The sequence below is a fragment of the Dryobates pubescens genome, chromosome 3 (assembly GCF_014839835.1).
Source record: "Dryobates pubescens isolate bDryPub1 chromosome 3, bDryPub1.pri, whole genome shotgun sequence".
NCBI classification, from domain to species: domain Eukaryota; kingdom Metazoa; phylum Chordata; class Aves; order Piciformes; family Picidae; genus Dryobates; species Dryobates pubescens.
The window spans coordinates 22,041,655-22,060,187 of NC_071614.1; the positions used below are offsets into that span (position 1 = coordinate 22,041,655).

General features: G+C 49.6%; 1 protein-coding gene across 1 annotated transcript in view; it reads left to right on the forward strand.

Moving 5' to 3' along the window:
- The window catches only part of ELP3 (elongator acetyltransferase complex subunit 3), a 110,236-nt gene extending 97,780 nt beyond the window's left edge, over window positions 1-12,456 (forward strand). The window contains exon 15 of the mRNA XM_054179754.1: window positions 12,008-12,456. Coding sequence (XP_054035729.1) covers window positions 12,008-12,084 — 77 coding nt within the window. The 3' untranslated portion in view covers window positions 12,085-12,456. The remainder of the gene's footprint in view (window positions 1-12,007) is intronic.
- The last annotated feature ends 6,077 nt before the right edge of the window (window positions 12,457-18,533 follow it).

The window sequence follows — 18,533 nt, forward strand, 5'->3', positions numbered from 1 at the left end:
TTGAGATGGGACTGCCACTGAGTATCCCTTTGGTTCAAAGCAACAGAATCAAAGGTATCCAGCTATCAAGGAGCTGTCTCTGTCCCCGTCTGCCTAGCCTAAATCATCTGCCACAGGGAGAGGGACAGCAGTATTACTGTAATTCCATATAGTCTATAATAGGTTGGTTTCTGCTGGCTGTCCTTGATCAGTATGTGCTGGCTGTAGCAGGTGAGGTGCCTCCTTGGTTTAGTGAACCTGAAAGCTGTGATGCTGTGGGTTAGCCTGCTGGCCTCTCCCAAGGGCAAGGACAGGAATACACAGACCAAATATTTCTGAGCTGTAAGACTGCAAATTGCCTTTCAAACACTAAAAGCCGGCTCTATAAATGCAGTGTTCTTGCACAGAAGAGCTTTTTCAGCTGCTGTGACGTCTGTCAGCGTTATCTGTTTATGCTGGCATCAGAAAAGCAGACTAGCTTGGCTTGTACCAACAGGATTGTCTCCTTATCTTTGTACAGAAGACACTTGTTCAGGGAGGTGGGGGATGAGCTTCAATTCCCCTATCGCAGGTGCTTGCCCAGTTTAAACCAAACACACTGAGGTCCATTAATAAGCATCCTTTCCTTTCTCCTTCCAAGTGCAGGCATTTTTTCACCCGTGCCTACACCCTCTCCAGCAGTCTTTAAAACAGCCTCCTGGGTGGTTTACTCCCAAGGCAGGAGGGGTGTCTGGAGCTGCAGCCAAATCCGCACTGGCTCACCTCATGCCTGGAGGCAGCAGTTGAATATCTCCCTGCAGCAAGATTTCGCTGTAGCCTCGATCCATCCTGGTGACGTAGCAGCCTTATCACCACAGTGTGCAGGTCTGGCACCACTGCTGGTCCCTGCTAGAAGCTAATTACTATGCAGCAAGATGATCAGTTTTCCCCCAGACCAGCTTTCTATTTGTGTTCTGTCAAGTAGAAAATTAACATGGACACAGGCCAGGGATGTTTCACGCCTGAGTGCGCCGAGGATGAAGGTGGTGAGGGGAAGGTGAGGTGGATTTCTGAATGGTAGGCGTGGAGGATCAGGTGATGTCAAGCATCACTGGCCTGCTTCATTAGCCAGATCATCAGAGAACTTGAGTAGCTGGGCAAGAGCCAGAGGAAAACTGCCCATAGCATGTGCAGCCCTCCTTAACCACCCGTCTAAGTGTGCTTTGTTCAGGACCGAGCTGAGCATTATTTCTGCAGAGCAGGTTAAGGGATGTCATCTGCAGAATGTGGAAGTGAAAGGCTAGCTGCTGTTAACTGTATTTGTTATTGGCCACACTGGAGCCTTTTCAGGGCCTCCCTGCAAACATAATTGATGTTCGAGGGACTCTCACCACTTGCATTGCTGCTGAGTCCAGATGAACACATGCACCTGTTAGGAGCTCTGTCAGCAAGAGGGACAAAAAAGCAAACATGTACTAGAATTAGAAGAGATACTAAAGGGTTTTTCCCTGCCCAGACATTCTCACTTCTTTGTAATCAGTAGCATTACTTTTCTGAGTGTTTTGATGATTTTTATTAGAAGTACATATGGAAATAGCCTTCAGGTGGGGCCACCTAAACTGCTGAGTGTGCCTGAGCAGGACTCAGTATTGGGGCCACTTCTCCTTAGTATTTTCATCAATGATCTGGGCAGGGGGATCAAGGGTGCTCTCAATAAGTTTGCAGATTTCACCAAGTAGGGCTGGAGTGTTGATCTGATGGAGGGTAAGGAGGCTGTAGAGAGGGCCAGGCTAGATTGATGGACAGAGACCAACAGGGTGAGGATCAACAAGGCCAAGTGCTAGGTCCAACATTTGTATCACAATAACCCCATGAATGCTCCAGACTTAGGGCAGAGTGGCTGGAAACTTCCTGGTGGGAAAGGATCTGGGGGTGTTGGTCAGCAGCAGCTGAAGATGAATCAGCAGTGTGCCCAGGTGGTACAGTCAACAGCATCCTGGCTTGGACCAGCAGTAGTGTGGCAAAGAAGGCTAAAGCAGGGATTGTCCCCCTGTAGTGGGCACTGGTGAGGCCATACCTCAAATCCTGTGTTCAGTTTTGGGGCCCTCACTCCAAGATGAACATTGAGGGGCTGGAGTATGTCCAAAGAAGGGCAAAAAAGGCTGGTGAGGGGTCTAAAGTACAAGTCTTGTGAGGAGCAGCTGAGGAAACTGGGGTATTTTAACCTGGAGAAAAGTAGGCTCAGGGGAGACCTTGTCACTCTTTATAACTCCCTGAAAGGAGTTCAGAGCCATGCAGTGGTTATTCTCTTCTCCCAAGTAGCAAGTGATAAGAGGAAATATCCTCAAGTTGTGCTAGGGGAGGTCTAGATTGAACATGAGGAACAATTTCTTCCCTGAAAGAGCAGTTAAACCTTGGAACAGGCTGCCTAGGGAAGTGGCGGAGTCACCATCCCTGAAAGTGTTCAGAAATCTTGGAGATGTGGAGCTAAGGGTCATGATGTAGCAGTGAAGTTGGCAGTGCTGGATTCTATTATTCCTGGTAGAAATCTGGGGGGGGGCTTCTGTTCTTTTTTCACACTTCTTTTACTCACCAGAGTCCACTAACCTCTGATCTAGCAGATCTATAGATCTATGGGAAGCTTCTAGGTTGTCCTTTGGTACAAAGACATCATGTTTCTATCACTAATGGTCTTGTTCTGATGATGAAGAGCAGCACTTCAGAAGACAAGGCTGGTCTCTGAGCCCTCCCTTCCTGCACTGGACAGCTACTGAAACAGATTCCCAAAGCTGATAGTGAGGAGACACCAGCCAGGGTTGCTCAGAGAGGTGGTAAATGCCCCATCCCTGGAACCATTTTGGGTCAGGTTGGATTGGGCTCTGAGCACTGTGCTCTAGTTGAAGATGCCCCTGCTGGCTGCAGGGGATTTGGGATTATCTGACCTTTGAAGGTCTCTTCCAGCCCAACCCAGTCTGGTCTCAAAATTGCTGAGTGTCTTCATCGTCGTTTGAGCCTCCTGGCCCAAAGGAAAGAAAATTGATCACGAATGCCTCACATGCTTGGTGAGTCATCCTAAATCCCCAGTCTCTCAGTAATACCTTACCAGCTGGGTCAGATATTTCAGCAACCATCACTTGAAGAAGCATCAACACATTCCGTAGCCTGTAGAGCTAAACTCTCGCAAACATTTTAACTTGACGTATTTGGCGCCAAGTAGCAGACACGTTTCCCTGGCCCTGTCTCTCCCAATGCCCAGAGGCAGCCCTTTGTTAAAATGTAAGGGAACTTCTGGTATTAGGTCTTAAATATTTAATTTTGCTTCGTTTAGAGTCAGAAGATCTGTCAGCTCTGGCTTTGGCAGTTAAAGGCGGCATTGGCGTGGTGGATTTCTCTGTCCTGATGCTTTCAGAACAGCTGGGTTTGGGCTGGCTTGTGTAGTCATTAATAGAATATTGCTTCTGTAATAAAGAGATCAATGAGATGTAGTCTCACCATCTGGAAGCTCTAGAATAGGTCTTACCTGCAGACCTGCAATTGCAAAAGCAGTTCTAGCCTGGGCATCTCCTGTGAGCTAAGAGGCAGCCCAGAAGCTGATTGCTGTACATTTCAGTTCTTTAATTCTACCATTAGTGATGACAGTCTTGGTTTAGAGATTTGGCCTCAAGAACACGTCAGAAAAACCTCTTAAGTGATCTGGGGTGCATCAAGAAAAGTGTGCCCATTAGGTCTAGGGAGGTTCTTCTCTCCCTCTACTCTGCCCTGGTAGGACCACACCGGGAATACTGTGTCTGGTTTTGAGGTCCCCAATACAACAGAGACAGGGATCTACTGGAGACAGTCTGTTAAATTCAATCTGTAGTGGATAATAAAGAGTAAGTTTGCAGAGGGGAGAGTTGAGGGCTCCTGTGCTTGCTCACAGTGTGGTTTCGTCATTTTATTTATCAAGCCCTAGAGCTGACCACGAGCTGGAGGGAGGATCAGCTCTGTCAGAAAAGGGCTGAATCTCTCTGCCTTTGCATCAAATATCTACAGTGTCCAGTTCTGGGCCCCTCAGTTCAAGAAAGACCTTAGGGAACTGCTTGAAAGAATCCAGAGCAGAGCCACAAAAATGATTAAGGGAGTGGAACATCTTCTTTATGAGAAGAGACTGAGAGAGCTGGGGCTGTTTAGCTTGGGAGAGAGGAGACTAAGGGTGACCTCATTAATGTTTATAAACACGTAAAGGGTGAGTGCCAAGAGGATGGAGCCAGGCTCTGCTCAGTGATGCCCAATGACAGCACAAGGGGCAATGGGTAGAAGTTGAGGCATAGGAAGTTCCATGGAAACATGAGGAAAATTTTTTTTCACTGTGAGGGTGACAGAACACTGGAACAGACTGTCCAGGGAGGTTGTGGACTCCCTGTCTCTGGAGATATGCAAAACCTGCCTGAATGTGTTCTGATGTAGGTGATCCTGCTCCGGCAGGGGCATTGGACTGGATGAACCTTCAAGGTCCCTTCCAGCCCTTCACATTCTGTGATTCTGTGAAATCCACAGTGGATGCAGATGGAGCAAGGGCTGGATTTGTGTAGGAGGCTCTGAGGGGGGATCCTAGCGATATTCTGAGCCTTCTGCATGTGGGCGACAAAAATAATCCAATAATCCAGCCTGGAAGTCCATCAGTTCCTTGCAGTATGGAAGTGAGTTGTTGAGTTGATGAAGCTCAGGCTTCAAAACTCTGTTTTGTATCACAGAGTTGCTTTGTGATTTCAGACAAATTACCCATCTGCCTGGGACCTTGGCTCTTCTGCTGGGGCCTGGTCGTGACTGTACCTCCCTGCTAGACAGAGGTGTTGTGAAAATAGTAATTTCAAACCTCTGGGAAGTAACTGGGCAGGAAGAAAGCACAAATTGCATGTGATAGAAAAAAGTAATGGAGCCTTTTTGGTGTAGATTTCTCTTCCAGGTCCAACAGCAGCAGCACACAGATTAAACACAGGTTAGGCACAGTTGCTGGTGGTAGGTTTGAGTCTGCTGATCTTCTATGAGAGAAGGGGCGATGGAGCACTTCACATGTGGCCATATTAAGGGTCATGTGAGTACATAAAGATAGGTCTAAATCACAACCCTCCCTGCACTGCTAATTAGCTCTTGGGGGCTGCTGTAGCAGAAGGAGGTCATGAAATCCTGAACTCCTCTTCACTGGATCTAGTCCTTCCAGAGGCTTGAAATGTGTGAGGAGAATCACTGCAGAGAGAACACTGCAAAGCCCAGCACTGCAGTGTGCTTATGAGGGCAAAGACACCTCCAAAGAGTGTCCAGTGTTCTGTTTTTAAAGCAGATTGATTGAAATGAAAATATTTTCAGTTATCTTTAAAAAACCCAAGCCACATCAATATTCCTATTTTCCACTCTCAGTGTCTGGATTCTGTTTACTGGATAACATTCCTGGAAGCCCTTCCTTCTAATTTGCAGAAGATTTTCTTTTTCTCCCTTCCAGTATCTTTAGGAACTTCCAGGAAATGAGTTGAATTATCGAATCTTTCAAAAACTGTACCAAAAAAAACTCTCTTTGCTGCAGGGATAGATGTTCCTTGGTTTCTTCAATGGATAACTTCTTTCTGATAGCTCTAACCCACCCAGGTTTTCTGAGGTGTTAGGAATGGAGTGGTTTTCTCTTTCCCTAGTGCTGATAAAGCATTTTGGTTATCTCAAATCTTACTGTTGTTTTTTTTTCTTCTCTGTTGTTGCCTTTCTCTGTGGTTGGTTAGGAGCCTCATGTTTTTCCCCCAAAGATAAGATCCAGTGTTATAAAGAGTGTAAGTGCCAAAACAAACTCATTGGAGGTTGTGGATGGAGCTACTTTCATGCAGCACGTCAGGAACGTGGTGTGTGGTTTTTCAGTCAGTCTCCAGTACATAATGGACAAGAATACATTCCCTCAGCTTACTTTCCTGCCAGTTTTATGGGTTTGAAACCCTGATTTTGACTATTCCTTATGTAAAGGAAGACACTGGACAGAGACCTGGGCACACTCAAGAAATGAACCCCTGTGAATCTCCTGGGGTTCAACAAGGCCAAATGCAAGACCTTGCAGCCCTTGGTATCAGTCCCAGTAAGAGGGGAAGTTCAGAATAAAAGGCTGGTCTCTGACCCCTGCCTTCCTCACTGGATAGGTGCTGAAAAAAGTTCCTGAAGCCCTGTGCTGTGTTTTTACACATAGGGTGGTGAGACAGTGGTCCAGGTAGCCCAAAGAGGTGGTAGAAGCCTCATCTCTGGAAGTATTCTAGGTCACATTGGACAGGGGTCTGAGCAACCTGATCTGGTTAAAGATGTCCATGTGTACCACAGGGGGACTGGAATAGATTACCTTCAAGCATCCCTTCCAACCTAAAGCATTCTGTGATTCTAAACAGGTTCTGCCAACTTTAAGAGCAAGGGCTTGCTCCAAAGCAAGCTCTGGATGGTTGCCTGAGTGTCAGCTTTGTTTTGAAGTCCTGCACAGAGTCTAGGTTTTGGATTGCAGTGGGTTTCACCTGGCATGTTTGACAGCTACCTAAATGTCTTCTTGGCCTTAGTGGAGGTCAAAGCAAGTCATAGTAGGAATTAAAAACTAAAACTTCTGTTTCAATAGCTTCAGTCTCCACCAAGACCCATGGTAAAAAGAGGGTTGTGTTTTCTCTCTCAACCCTGACATCAGGCTCCAAGTCACCCGACCCTAAGTCTTGAGAGACTCTAAAATGAGTGCTTTGTGGTCTCTCAGTGACAGCCTTTGAATTCTCCTAATGCTTTGGCAGCCTTGGTCTGATCATGGGAGGCCAAAGAGGTTCTCTGAGGGCTCTTGTTCTCTTCATTGGCTTTGCTTCATGTTGAAACTGCAGATGTTCATGGTCTGTCCCATGGCAGCAGCGGCTGCCAAGGCTCTGCAATTCCTGTTCTACCAATGCAGTACTGGAGGGGGCTGCAGAAATGTTTGTTGCTTCCTTCTCTGTGCCTTTTCAAAACCACAAGGATGGTGTTCCAGCCATGGCAAAGTGTTCCCCATGTAGGGCATTAGTGTGCCAGCTGCAGCACTGTGGAATGTCCTTTCTGACACCAAAAGAATCAGCTGTGGCCATCCCAAATCCTTGTGGCTGGTTGGAGGCTTAGGGTGAATCATTCTGAGTTAAATTCATTGCACTTTGGTGAATGTAGCATCACCCTTTCCTGCCCTGTTGGCTGCACTAACCACAAATCCCTTTCATAGCAACTTTGAAGGACAATCCTGCTTACCTGAAATCCTACAGATTCACAGTTTTCATTGGGTTGGAAGGAGCCCTCAAAGGTCATCTTGTCTAACCCCCCTGCAGTCAGCAGGGGCACCTCCACCTAGATCAGGCTGCCTAGGGCCACACTGAGTCTGAGCTTGAATGTCTCCAGGGACAGGGCCTCAACCACATCCCTGGGCAGCCTGTTCCAGTGTTTTACCACTCTCATTATAAAGAACTTCCTCCTGATGTCCAACCTGAATCTACCCTGCTCCAGTTTCAAACCATTGTTCCTTGTCCTGTCACTGCAAGCCCTTCTAAACAGTCCCTCTCCAGCTTTCTTGTAGGTCCCCTTCACATACTGAAATGTAGCTTCTCTTCTCCAGGCCCAACAGCCCCAATTCCTTCAGACTGTCTTGGTAGGAGAGGTGCTGCAGCCCTCTGATCATCTTTGTGTCCCTCTTCTGGACCTGTTCCAGCAGCAGCATGTCTGTCTGGTGCTTGGGGCCCTAGAGCTGGACACAGTACTCCAGATGGGGTCTCACCAGAGCAGAGGGGCAGGATCACCTCTCACCCTGCTGGCCCCACTTCTTTTGATACAGCCCAGGATGCAATCTGGATGTCCAGGGCTCTCCCTTCCTCAGGCAAACCATCAAACCAGGTAGTTAATCCCAAAACGACCTGGAAGAGCCTTGGCTGTTGCTGGAATTGCAGCTGGCATGGAAAGAGATTGAGGCAATTGGGAAAGTTCAGCTGACTCAGGTCACACAGTGCCCCATGAACTGCTTCTAAGCAATGTTTTGAGGGGGAAGGGAGCTGTGGGACTCAATGTACCTTGACTGGGCATCTCTGGAGAAGATTTCAGTCATTGCTAACAGATGCAGAGGCCTGGTTAGAGGCAAGCCTCTCGTGTGCCTTGGTAAGTCTCTGCTATGGAAATGTTATGCACTATTAGTGGGTCTTTAGTGGTCCTGAAAAGAGTCTCATTTTCACTTAGTTCTGTGACTAGTGAGCCATGGCCAGGGAATCTTTGAGGATGCTCAGCCTTGGATGCTGCATCACAGTGTTGCTGCCTGGCAGGGCTGAGGCAGAAGGGTGTGTTCATGGGGTCTGCACAGAAAAGGTCATGGGAAAGGGTTTGCTGCACCTAGGCAATGAAATCTGATTTCTGCCCTCCTCTGGGTAGCAGTCTCATGCCAACTGCTCATCTTTCTGGGTCAGGAGAGTGTTGAACCCCAAATGCTTTGGTCACTTTGCTCTGTCCCTTGCTACAGGCAGATTTGTGGAAGAAATTGCCCTTCCTGTCCAACCGAAACCTCCCCTGGCAAAACTTGAAGCCATTTCCTCTTACACCAGCTGGGATTACAAGAAGCCCTTGTCTCATTGGCTTGTGCCTCCACACCTGCCTAATTTTTCCTGCTTCCAGATGCAGATGTTGTCCTCATCCCTGGACAGCCTGCCACTGTTCCACTGCACTGCAACACCATGTTATGGGCTGATGGGTTATAATCCTCAACATCTGGCTTCCACACTTCCAGACACAAACCCTACAGCTGCTTCTTGGGATGCCTTGGGGAGATCTTTTCCCCTCATGAGCCTATTCCCTTGAAAACATTCCTGCAGCACTGGAGCTAGTAAGACATCTCAAGTTAGAGCAGAGCAGCAGGGAAACCATGCTCTGGTATCTTCATGTGCAGGCCTCAGGTTGAGGCACCCCTTCCTCCTCTTCAGGTAGGACTTTCCTATTGAAAGACAGTAATTTTGTGCAAGAAGTTAACTGCTATGAGCATGGCTGAGATGACAACTGAGATGCCTTGTGAAGCAGCACAGCGTGGGACCCTGGGGCACAGGGCTGGCCAACTGCATCATCATTCTTGTTAATAGCTTGAACCTGTTGCCCTCCAACCAGGAAGAGCTGGTGCTTAACTAGAGCCACTTAATAGCTCTGAGATTAATGGAGGCAGCACACAGTGCTCTGGTGCAACCTAAGCTACCTTCTTTAAAATCCACACATTTCCAAAGGGCTTTAGGAAAGCAGGAGCAGTGTTAAATAACCCTAATCAAGGTCTTTTGAAACCCATCAGCTCAATTACCAAGTTGTCCTTTACCTTCCAGAGGGCTCTTCTTCAGCTTTAGATTTCAATAATCAACTAAGTTGTTCTGGGCCATGGGTGGGGTGACTCTGCTGTTCTGCCGCCAAGATCTCTTATGTCATGTCCCAGCTAACACCCCTAGAGGATGTTTCTTAGGGAAGATAAAGGTGGTAGCTTGTTCCTGGTTAGAGAGCCTAACACTCCCAGGCAAAGATCAGCAAGAGGGGAGTGGCTGTATGTGCAAGTGGACACGGACATTGCCTTGATTTCAGCTTCACACTGAAGCTGAGGGAATTTAGGTCTCTTCAGGATGTTTTTAGTTAAGGGTGGTGCTCTGCTGCTATGTCAGAGGGGCTTTGCCACAGCTTGGAAGTAAATTTGCTCAGGTGTTCTCCAGTGGGAAGTTTTTTGTGGTTTTTCAAAGTATTCCAGCTTCAGCTGGAATGAAGAGCATGAGGACATGCAGTGCTCCAGACATGGGGAGGAGTGGCTAGAAAGCTGAGAGGTAGAAAAAGACCTAGGGGTGTTAGTCAACAGCCTGCTGAAGATGAGCCAGCAGTGTGCCCAGGTGGCCAAGAAAGCTAACAGCATCCTGGCTTGGATCAACAATAGTGCAGGCAGCAAGACCAGGGGAGGGATCATCCCCCCATACTGGGCACTGGTGAGGCCACACCTCAAACCATGGCTTCAGTTTGGGGGCTCTCACTCAAAGAAGAACATTGAGGGGCTGGAGCATGTCCAAAGGGTAAGCAAGCTGGTGAAGGGTCTAGAGCACAAGTCTTGTCAGGAGCAGCTGAGAGAGCTGGAGTTGTTTAGCCTGGAGAAAAAGGAGGCTCAGGGGAGACCTTCTTGCTCTCTACAACTTCCTGAATGGAGGTTGTAGCAAGCTGGGGATCAGTCTCTTCTCTCAAGTTACAAGTGCTAGGACAAGAGGAAGCATCCTCAAGTTGTGCCAAGGGAGGTTTAGGTTGGATGTTGGGAACAATTTCTTCCCTAAAAGGGCTGTCAAGCCCTGGAGCAGCCTGCCCGGGGCAGTGGTGGAGTGCCCATCCCTGGAAGGATTGGAAAGCTTTGCAAATGTGATGCTGAGGGATGTGGCTTAGTGGTCACCTGGCAGTGCTGGGTTAAGGATTGGACTTGATGGTCTTAAAGGTCTCTTCCAACCTAAACAGTTCTATGATTGTGTGACATCTCAGGTCTGGGTTTCAGCTGTCTGTTCCATATTTTAAATTGATGAAATGCTTCTCTAGGATGTTGGCTGGGGGTAGCTGTTGTGCTGTGCAGTGATGAAATGCAGGGCCCCTCTTTCAGACATCTTTCAGAGCAGCGGTAGGTCAAGCCGCCACAGTGATGTGTGGGCAGGAAGGGGTTACCAGCTGGGAGATGCAGCTGATTCCTGGAGAGCCATTTGCAAGCCCCAGCAGTTTCCAGGAACTGGCTGGAGGGATGATATTAAAGGAAAGGGGGTTTGCTTTTCTTCATGGGGAGAGGTGTCCTCTCTGTCCTTCTGTCCCTACCCACCAGCTGCGCTCCTAGTGCTGCTGCAATGCTGAATTCCTCCTCCTTCCCCCCAATGACTAATGTCTACAGCTGTGAGTAATGAGATAAGGTGAGGGGGAAGGCTGCTGTGCTGGCCCTGTGCTGCCTTGGGTTGGTGGGGCCAAGCTCACCTCACCCCACCAAGGGATGCTGCGGGATCTCATTAAGAGAGGAAGCAGGGAAGAGGCTGTTTGAGAACCGAGGCGTTGAGGTCTCTTTCAGCAAGGACAATTGGACTGCGGCTGCGGAGCCCACTTGTCTCTGAAGTGGAGCTGAGCTCATTTCTAGGAGACATTGGACAGGCTGTCCGGTTTTAGAGCCCTTCAGTTCCTGGTAATGATGCCTGCAGCTGGGCTGCCTCCTCTCAAGAGCCTGTCTTTGGGTTTTGTTCTACCTGGGGTACTCTGAACTCTTGACTCATGTTTCACTGTTGTTCCCACCTTGATTCCTCTCTCCTCGCAGCCTGTCTCAGGACAAAGGATGGGATGCACAATTCAGGACACAGAGAGCAGCTGTGTTCCTGCCTTCTCCTTCTCAGAAACACCGTAATTAGCCCAGATGCTAATGAGTAAACACCCCTGCTCCAGCATGGAGCCAAGGAGGCCTGGTGCCAAGTATTCAGTGTTATGGCTCTCACTGCAGGAAAGACATTGAGGTGCTGGAGCGTGTCCTGAGAAGGGCTACGTGGCTGGTGAAGGGTTTAGAGCTCAAGCCTTGTGAGGAGCCCCTGAGAAAACTGGGGTTGTTGAGCCTGGAGAAAAGGAGGCTCAGGGGAGACCTCATTCTTGACAACTCACTGAAAGAAGGCTGGAGAGGTGTGTGTTGGTCTCTTCTCCCAAGGAACAAGGGATGGGATGAAGTTGCACCAGGGGAGGTTTAATTTGGACACAAGAAACTTCTTTGCTGAAGGGCTTAGCAAACACTTGGAACAGGCTGCCCTTTAGGGGTTGAATCACCACCCCTGCAGATGTTTAGAAGATGCACAGGTGTGCTGCTGCAGGGCATGGTTTAGCACCAGACAGGATAGAGTTCAATAATGGTTGGACTCAGTGACCTTAAAAAAATCTTCTCCAACCAAAACAATTCTATGATTCAGAGGCTGAGCTTCTTTCACCACCCATGGAAGTGACTTTCCTGCCCAGCCCTGCCTTCTCCACACTAAATTAAAACTCTTTGTCATTCTTCTCACAGGTGTTGGCACCAGGAACTACTACAGGAAGATTGGCTATGAGCTGGAAGGGCCTTACATGGTGAAAAAACTGGACTGATGCCCCAGGAAGTCCTCATCTCCACCAGCTGCTGGGAGGGGAGGAAACAAGATTCATCCTGGAAAGCTACAAACCAAAGCCTGCCAGCTGCCAAGGACTTGCCCATGGCAGCAAATAGGGCATGTCCACTGGGGAGTGCAGTTCTGAGACCTGCCCATTGCCCCAGGAGAGGCTGGGGACATTTCTTGTGTCTTGTTGCCTATGTAAGCATGACAATAGAGGACTGAAGTGCAGCTGAACTGTAAGTTCTCAATTTGGGGACTCTGTTGAACAGCCAAGTGGGAAAAACATTCATTGTATCGATGATGCTGTCAGCAGGCTTTTGATGTTTCAGCGTTGAAGCTGTGTGGGTCATCTTGCAACGTGAATGAATTCTTTGTGTATTTGTTATCAGTGCTGATCATTATCTAAAGGCAGGGGGGGGGTGTGCAAAAGGGTAGGTGCCTGGTGACAGGACAAGAGGGCAATGGGCACAAACTGGAACCCAGGAGGTGTCAAGTGGAGGGAGCCAATCTCTTTTCGGTGGTGCACAGTAATAAGACAAGAAACAACAGGTTCAAGCTTGAACACAGAAGATTTCACCTCAACAGGAGCAGAAACTTCTTTACAGTGAGGGTGACGGAGCACTGGAACAGGCTGCCCAGAGAGGTTGTGGAGTGTCCTTCTCTGGAGAGTTTCCGTACCTGCCTGGCTGCCATCCTGGGCAGCCAGCTCTGGGTGACCCTGCTTTAGTAGGGCAGTTGGACTGGCTGATCCCCAGAGGTCCCTTCCCAGCCCCACCACACTGGGATCCTGTGATTAACTGGGAGGAGGAGCAGTAAATATGACTCTGCCACCGTGATCTATTGCTGCTCCTGGCCAGCAACTGGCAGGGTCAGCGGCCGGGGCCGTGCTGACGTCTGCTGACGCACGAGCGGCGAAGCAGCGGCTGGCCGGGCAGCACGGCCCCAGCACGGCCTCGCTGGGGAGCACCACGCTGCCTGGCAATAAAGCTGCTGTTAGCAAAGGTAAACCCTGGTGTCCAGCATTGCAAGGGCTAGGGGCTGAAAGCCACAGGCTCAGCGTTGCAGTCTCTTGCCCTGCACAGCAGGTCTGACTTACGGAGGAGAGGTGGAGTCTGCTGCCTCTCAGGGGTGGGTTTATCACCCTCTAAAGTCACTGGTAAATGGGGCATGTTCAGCTTCTGACACCACAAAGGCAGGAGAGATGAAAAGGGACACGTTCAGAGGGGTGCAGTTTCCGTGTGGAATCCTTGAAATTTTCCACAAAAATGTGTTGTTCTGGTGCTGCTGACAGAATTATGAATCACTCTGACGCCCTCGGCTCTGACCGCGCAGGGTCAGGCCCTGGCCAGAAAAACTTGCTGTTTCCATGCATCTGGAAGTGGGGCTCTCTGGCTAACCAAGGAAAGCTCAAACACACTGGTGGCTTTCTTTAAGGCCACTATGTGTGGAGTTTACAAGCAGCTTTAGCAAGAAGTAAAGCAAATTTGGGGGGGGGGGGGGGGGGCAGGGGAGGTGGTGCTGTTATTTTTAGCTTCCCATTTGTTCTTTCTGGGGTGATTTCATGCTGCACTGGCTCAGCTGCTGCAAAACTCTCTGGGCTTGTCTGTACAGGCTGGGGTTTGTTTTGAAGTGTGATGTATTGATTTGTGGCTTTGATGGAAATGCAGCCCAGTGAATAGCTGGGTTGTGCTTCTCCCCGAGCCCTCGCTTCCATCAGGGACAGGGAGTTCCTCCAGTGCCTGCTTCTGGCATAGGTCCTGATGCTCTGCCACTGGGCTTTGAGATGGGGGCAGAGGATCTCAAGTAGTGACTCTGCAGCCATGTGTCCTGTTAGGGCACAAGCAAGCCTTGCTGGGGCAGCCTAGGAGATGTGATTTCATAGAATGGTTTGGGCTGGAAGGGACCTCTAAAAGTCACGTGGTCCAACCCATGGCAGCAAGCTGGGACATCCTCAACTAGATCAGGCTGTGCAGAGCCCTGTCAAGCCTCACCTTGACTCTCTCTAGGGATGGGGCCCAAACAACCTCCCTGGGCAGCCCCTTCCAGTGTTCCACCACTCTCATGGTAAAGAGCTTGTTCCTAACATCCAACCTAAATCTACTCTTCTCTAATTTCGAACCATTGCCCCTCATCCCATCATCACAGGCCTTTGTAAACAGTCTCTTGCCACCCTTCTTGTAGGCCACCTTCAGGTACTGGAAGGCTGCTATTAGGTCTCCCTGAGGCCTTCTCTTCTCCAGGCTGAACAACCCCAGCTCCCTCAGTCTGTCATCATAGCAGAGGTGCTCCAAGCCCCTGATCATTTTCACAGCCCTCTGGACCTGCTCCATCAGGTCCCTGTCCTTCCTCTACTGAGAGCTCCAAAGCTAGATGCAGCACTCCAGGTGACGACTGACCAGAGCAGAGTGAAGTGGTGGAATCACCTGAGCTGTGGCTTCACACTTGTGCCTGCCTGAGTGGTGTGTGTCAGTTGCTTGGAGAGAGCTAGGGAAGAGGGGGGTGTGCCTGTGAATTTTCCGTGGGTTTTATTGTGGCTCATGAGGTTGACAGTTGCCTGGACATAAGTCAGGACAAGCTCAGTCCCCACAGTGCACTCTGCTGCCTGTGGTATGGCTGCTGGGAAAGAAAAGCTTGGCCTTCTGTGCTGTGAGCACACACTACCAGCTCCTGTAGAGCTTTTCACCCAGCAGCACCCCCAAGTCCTTCTCCACAGGGTGCTCTCCATCCCTTCACCCCCATCCTGGACTGATACCCAGTTTCCCCTACCTAGGTGTAAGATCTTGCACCTGGCCTTGTCAAACCTCAGGAGGTTTACACAGCCCCACTTCCACAACCCACAGGTGCCTCATGCTCACTTCTGCATTCGTTTTAGCCTCTTGAATTTCTCCTGATCCAACTTTTTGGGATGCTGATGCTCGATACCTGCCACTGGACATGGCCACAATGTGGCACAGGGGTGCTGGGTGCCAGGGAGCTCAGGTGCAGCTTGAGCTGTAATAAGCTGCTCCAGGCAGGAGCTGGGTGATTTCATTGCCGTAATCTTGTGCTTCCTGACTTGAAATGAAGCTCTGCCAGCTCCAATATTTCTCCTCTTTCTATTTATATGCCTTTTCCTCATTGCTTCAAAATCTATCTTCTGCCCCAGCTTTGGTAACACTGGGGTGACAAGTGAAGTGCCAGCTCACTGCTGCTGCAAGCACAATGGCTGCAGAGTAGGTTCTTATTTCCCCATAGCATAAGAAGAAACCACTTTTTGCCCAGGAGGTTGGAGGAGACTTTCTCACCCTCAACTCCCTGGAAGGAGGCTGAAGCAAGCTCCAGGGTCTGTCATTTCTCCCAGGGAACATGCAACAGGACAAGAGGAGAAGGCCACAGGTTGCACCAAGGGAGGTTTAGGTTGGACATGAGGGACAATTTCATCCCCAGAAGCCCTGAAACAGGCTCCCCAGGGCACTGGTGAAGTCACCTTCTGTTCCCAGGAGGATTTGAAAAGCCATGGAGATCTAGTTCTGAGGAACATGGTTTAGTGGTACACTTGGCAGTGCTGAGTTATGTCTAGACTCTGATCTTAAAAGGTCTCTTATAACCTAAATGATTCTACACCTACACTTTTGAGGTAGGCCTGGGCCCCTCTGTCCTCTCTGCTTTGGTCCTCAGTCCCAGCTTGGTGTTACCTAACAGGCATCACCCTACTGGTACAGCTGTGCAGCAAAAACCACCCAGATCCACCACAGCACCTGCACAACCACCTGTGCTGTATCCACAATGAAAACATACCTGTGGACACCTGCAGCTGGGTGTCTTGCCCCCAAGAGCTGCCTGCTGGCCATGCTGGTGCAATACTTGTCTTCACTGCCTGTGGATAGAAGTGTTCCTGCTCCTTGAAGCTGTATGAGTGGATGCATCACCCAGATCAGACAAGATGAAGCAGGCAGACACAGTAGTTGTGACACTGCATGGTGCTGACCAGATCTGGACAGTAACTCCTAGAAGGTGGAAGAGTTGGCTCCAGTAGATGGATGTGTGACTGCAGACTAACAGCAGCAGGGAGCTGGAAATACGAGGAAAGCTGGGGGATACCTTAAAGACTCGAGCCAAGGTGAAACATCACCATTGGTGGGTGACACACTGGATGTGAGCTGGCAGTGTGCAGTCACAGCCCAGAAGGCAGCTGTATCCTGGGCTGCATCCAAAACAACGTGGCCAACAGGTCAAAGGAGAAGGTTCTGCCCCTCTACTGTGCTCTACACCAGTGAGACCCTACATGCAGTGCTGTGCAGTCCTGAGGACAGAAGAGCCATGGACCTGATGGAGCAGGTCCAGGGAGGGCCACAACAATGATCCAAAGGGACTGGAACCCTTCTGCTATGAGGCCAGGCAGAGAGAGTTGGTGTTGGTCAGCCTGGAGAAGAGAAGACTCCAGGAAGACCTTCTTGTGGCCTTAAAGGGGCCTATCAGAAAGCTGGGGACAGACTTTTTAGCAGGGCCTGTTGTGATGGGACAAGGGGTGATGGTTTTAAACTGAAAGAGGGGAGATTCAGACTAGAGAGAAGGTAGAAATGGTTTCCACTGAGGGTGGTGAGACACTTGTCCAGGCTACCCAGAGGTGGTAGAAGGTCCATACCACACAGGGTGGAGGGATCTTGGGGTCTGACCTGCTCTGATGGATCAATCCCCCTCTGCCAGCTCAGATTTTCTTTTCCTTCTCCACTCTCATCCTTCGTGTGGCAGCGGCAGGGGCTGCCTCCCGCCTTTGGTGCAATAAACAGGCACACCAGGGGCTCAGGGAATCTGCGAGGGAAGGAGAAAATTAAATCAGGAGAAGCAGGAGCTAGAAAGGAGCCTGGTTTTAAGAAATACAGCAGTCATGATCTAGCTGTGCTCATCAGCTTTGTTTAATAAGGAGTTGGGTGGTTCAGAAAAACAGTCACAGTGAAATGGCAGCGCTCAGGCCTCAGGTAAACAGCAGCACAAAAGCCCTGGGCTCACCTGGAGTCTTTCCCCAAATGGGGAGGAAGTGGTTTGGCATTGATTTATTGACAGCGCTGCCTGCTTGCCCTCCTGTCCCCTCCCCGTCGCAGCCAGCTGCTGCAGGGGCACAGGGCGGCATTGTGGTATTTCACACCCCTCAAATCCTGGGTTCAGCTGTGGGACCCTCACTTGAAATAGGACAGTGAGGTGCTGGAGGGTGTCCAGGGAAGAGAATAAAGCTGGTGAAAGGTCTGGAGCACAAGTCTTGTGAGGAGTGGCTGAGGGAACTGGGGTTGTTTAGCCTGGAGAAATGGAGGCTGAGGGGAGAACTTGCTCTCGTACAACTCCCTGGAAGGAGGCTGGAGTGAACTGGAGGTTGGCCTCTCCCCCCAGTGCTGGCAATGCTGGGTTAATGTTTGGACCTGATGATTAAAAGCCTTTTCCAGCCTAAACAACTGTCTAAATCTATGTCTGAAGTCTCCTTGTGAACACCAGCAGCCCCTGCACTGACTCACTCTGGTGGGTTTAAACACTTGCACCAACACTCTTGGCTTTATATGTTTTTCCTCCCCATTTCAGTTCATTCATAAACACAGGGAAAAGTCACTTGTGGTGGGTTTCACCTTGGTCTTTACTATCAGTGAAAGGCTGAGACTCCTCAGGCTCAAGCTGCCAGCTAAAGTCATGCAGCACACAGGTCCAGCAGAAACTGGTGCTGGTTGCAGAGAAAACATGTAAAAACAATTAAAACTCCGAAGTTAATGAATACAAATTCCTCTGTAGATGCCTGTGCTCATTGATGCTCCCCCCCAGCATGGGTATGGGTCTAGTTTTTACCTTAGAATCATTAAGTTACAGAATAGTTTACATTGGAATGGGCCTTCAAAGGTCATCTAGTCCAATCCCCTGTAGTGAGCAGGGACACCTTCAACTAGAGCAGACTGCTCAAAGCCTCATCTGACCTGATCTGACCACCTCTCTGGGCAACCTGGGACAGAGTCTCACCACTTTCAGCATTAAAAAACCCCTCTTCCTTCTACCTAATTTGACCTCCCCCCCTCCTCTTTTAGTTTAAAACCATCACCCCTTTTCCTGTCACAACAGGCCCTGCTAAAAAGTCTGTCCCCAGCTTTCTGATAGACACCTTTAAGTACTGAAAGGCCACAAGAAGGTCTCCCTGGAGTCTTCTCCAGGCTGACCGACCCTAGAGCCGCTCGGGCTGTCCTCACAGCTGAGGGGGCTCCAGCCCTCACATAATTTTTGTGGCCACCTCCTGACCTGCTCCTACAGGTCTCCATCTCTCCTGAGGTAACCCAATCACTTGGCACTGTTCTGCAAACAGCCCTTTGAGCAGGGAGCAAGCAGAGGGCCGTGCAGAGCAGAGTGCTGGGAGGAGGTGTGAACTGTGCCAGGAGACAGCACTGTTTCCATTTAAAAACAAAAACAATTCACACTGACTTCTCTCTGAGAAGA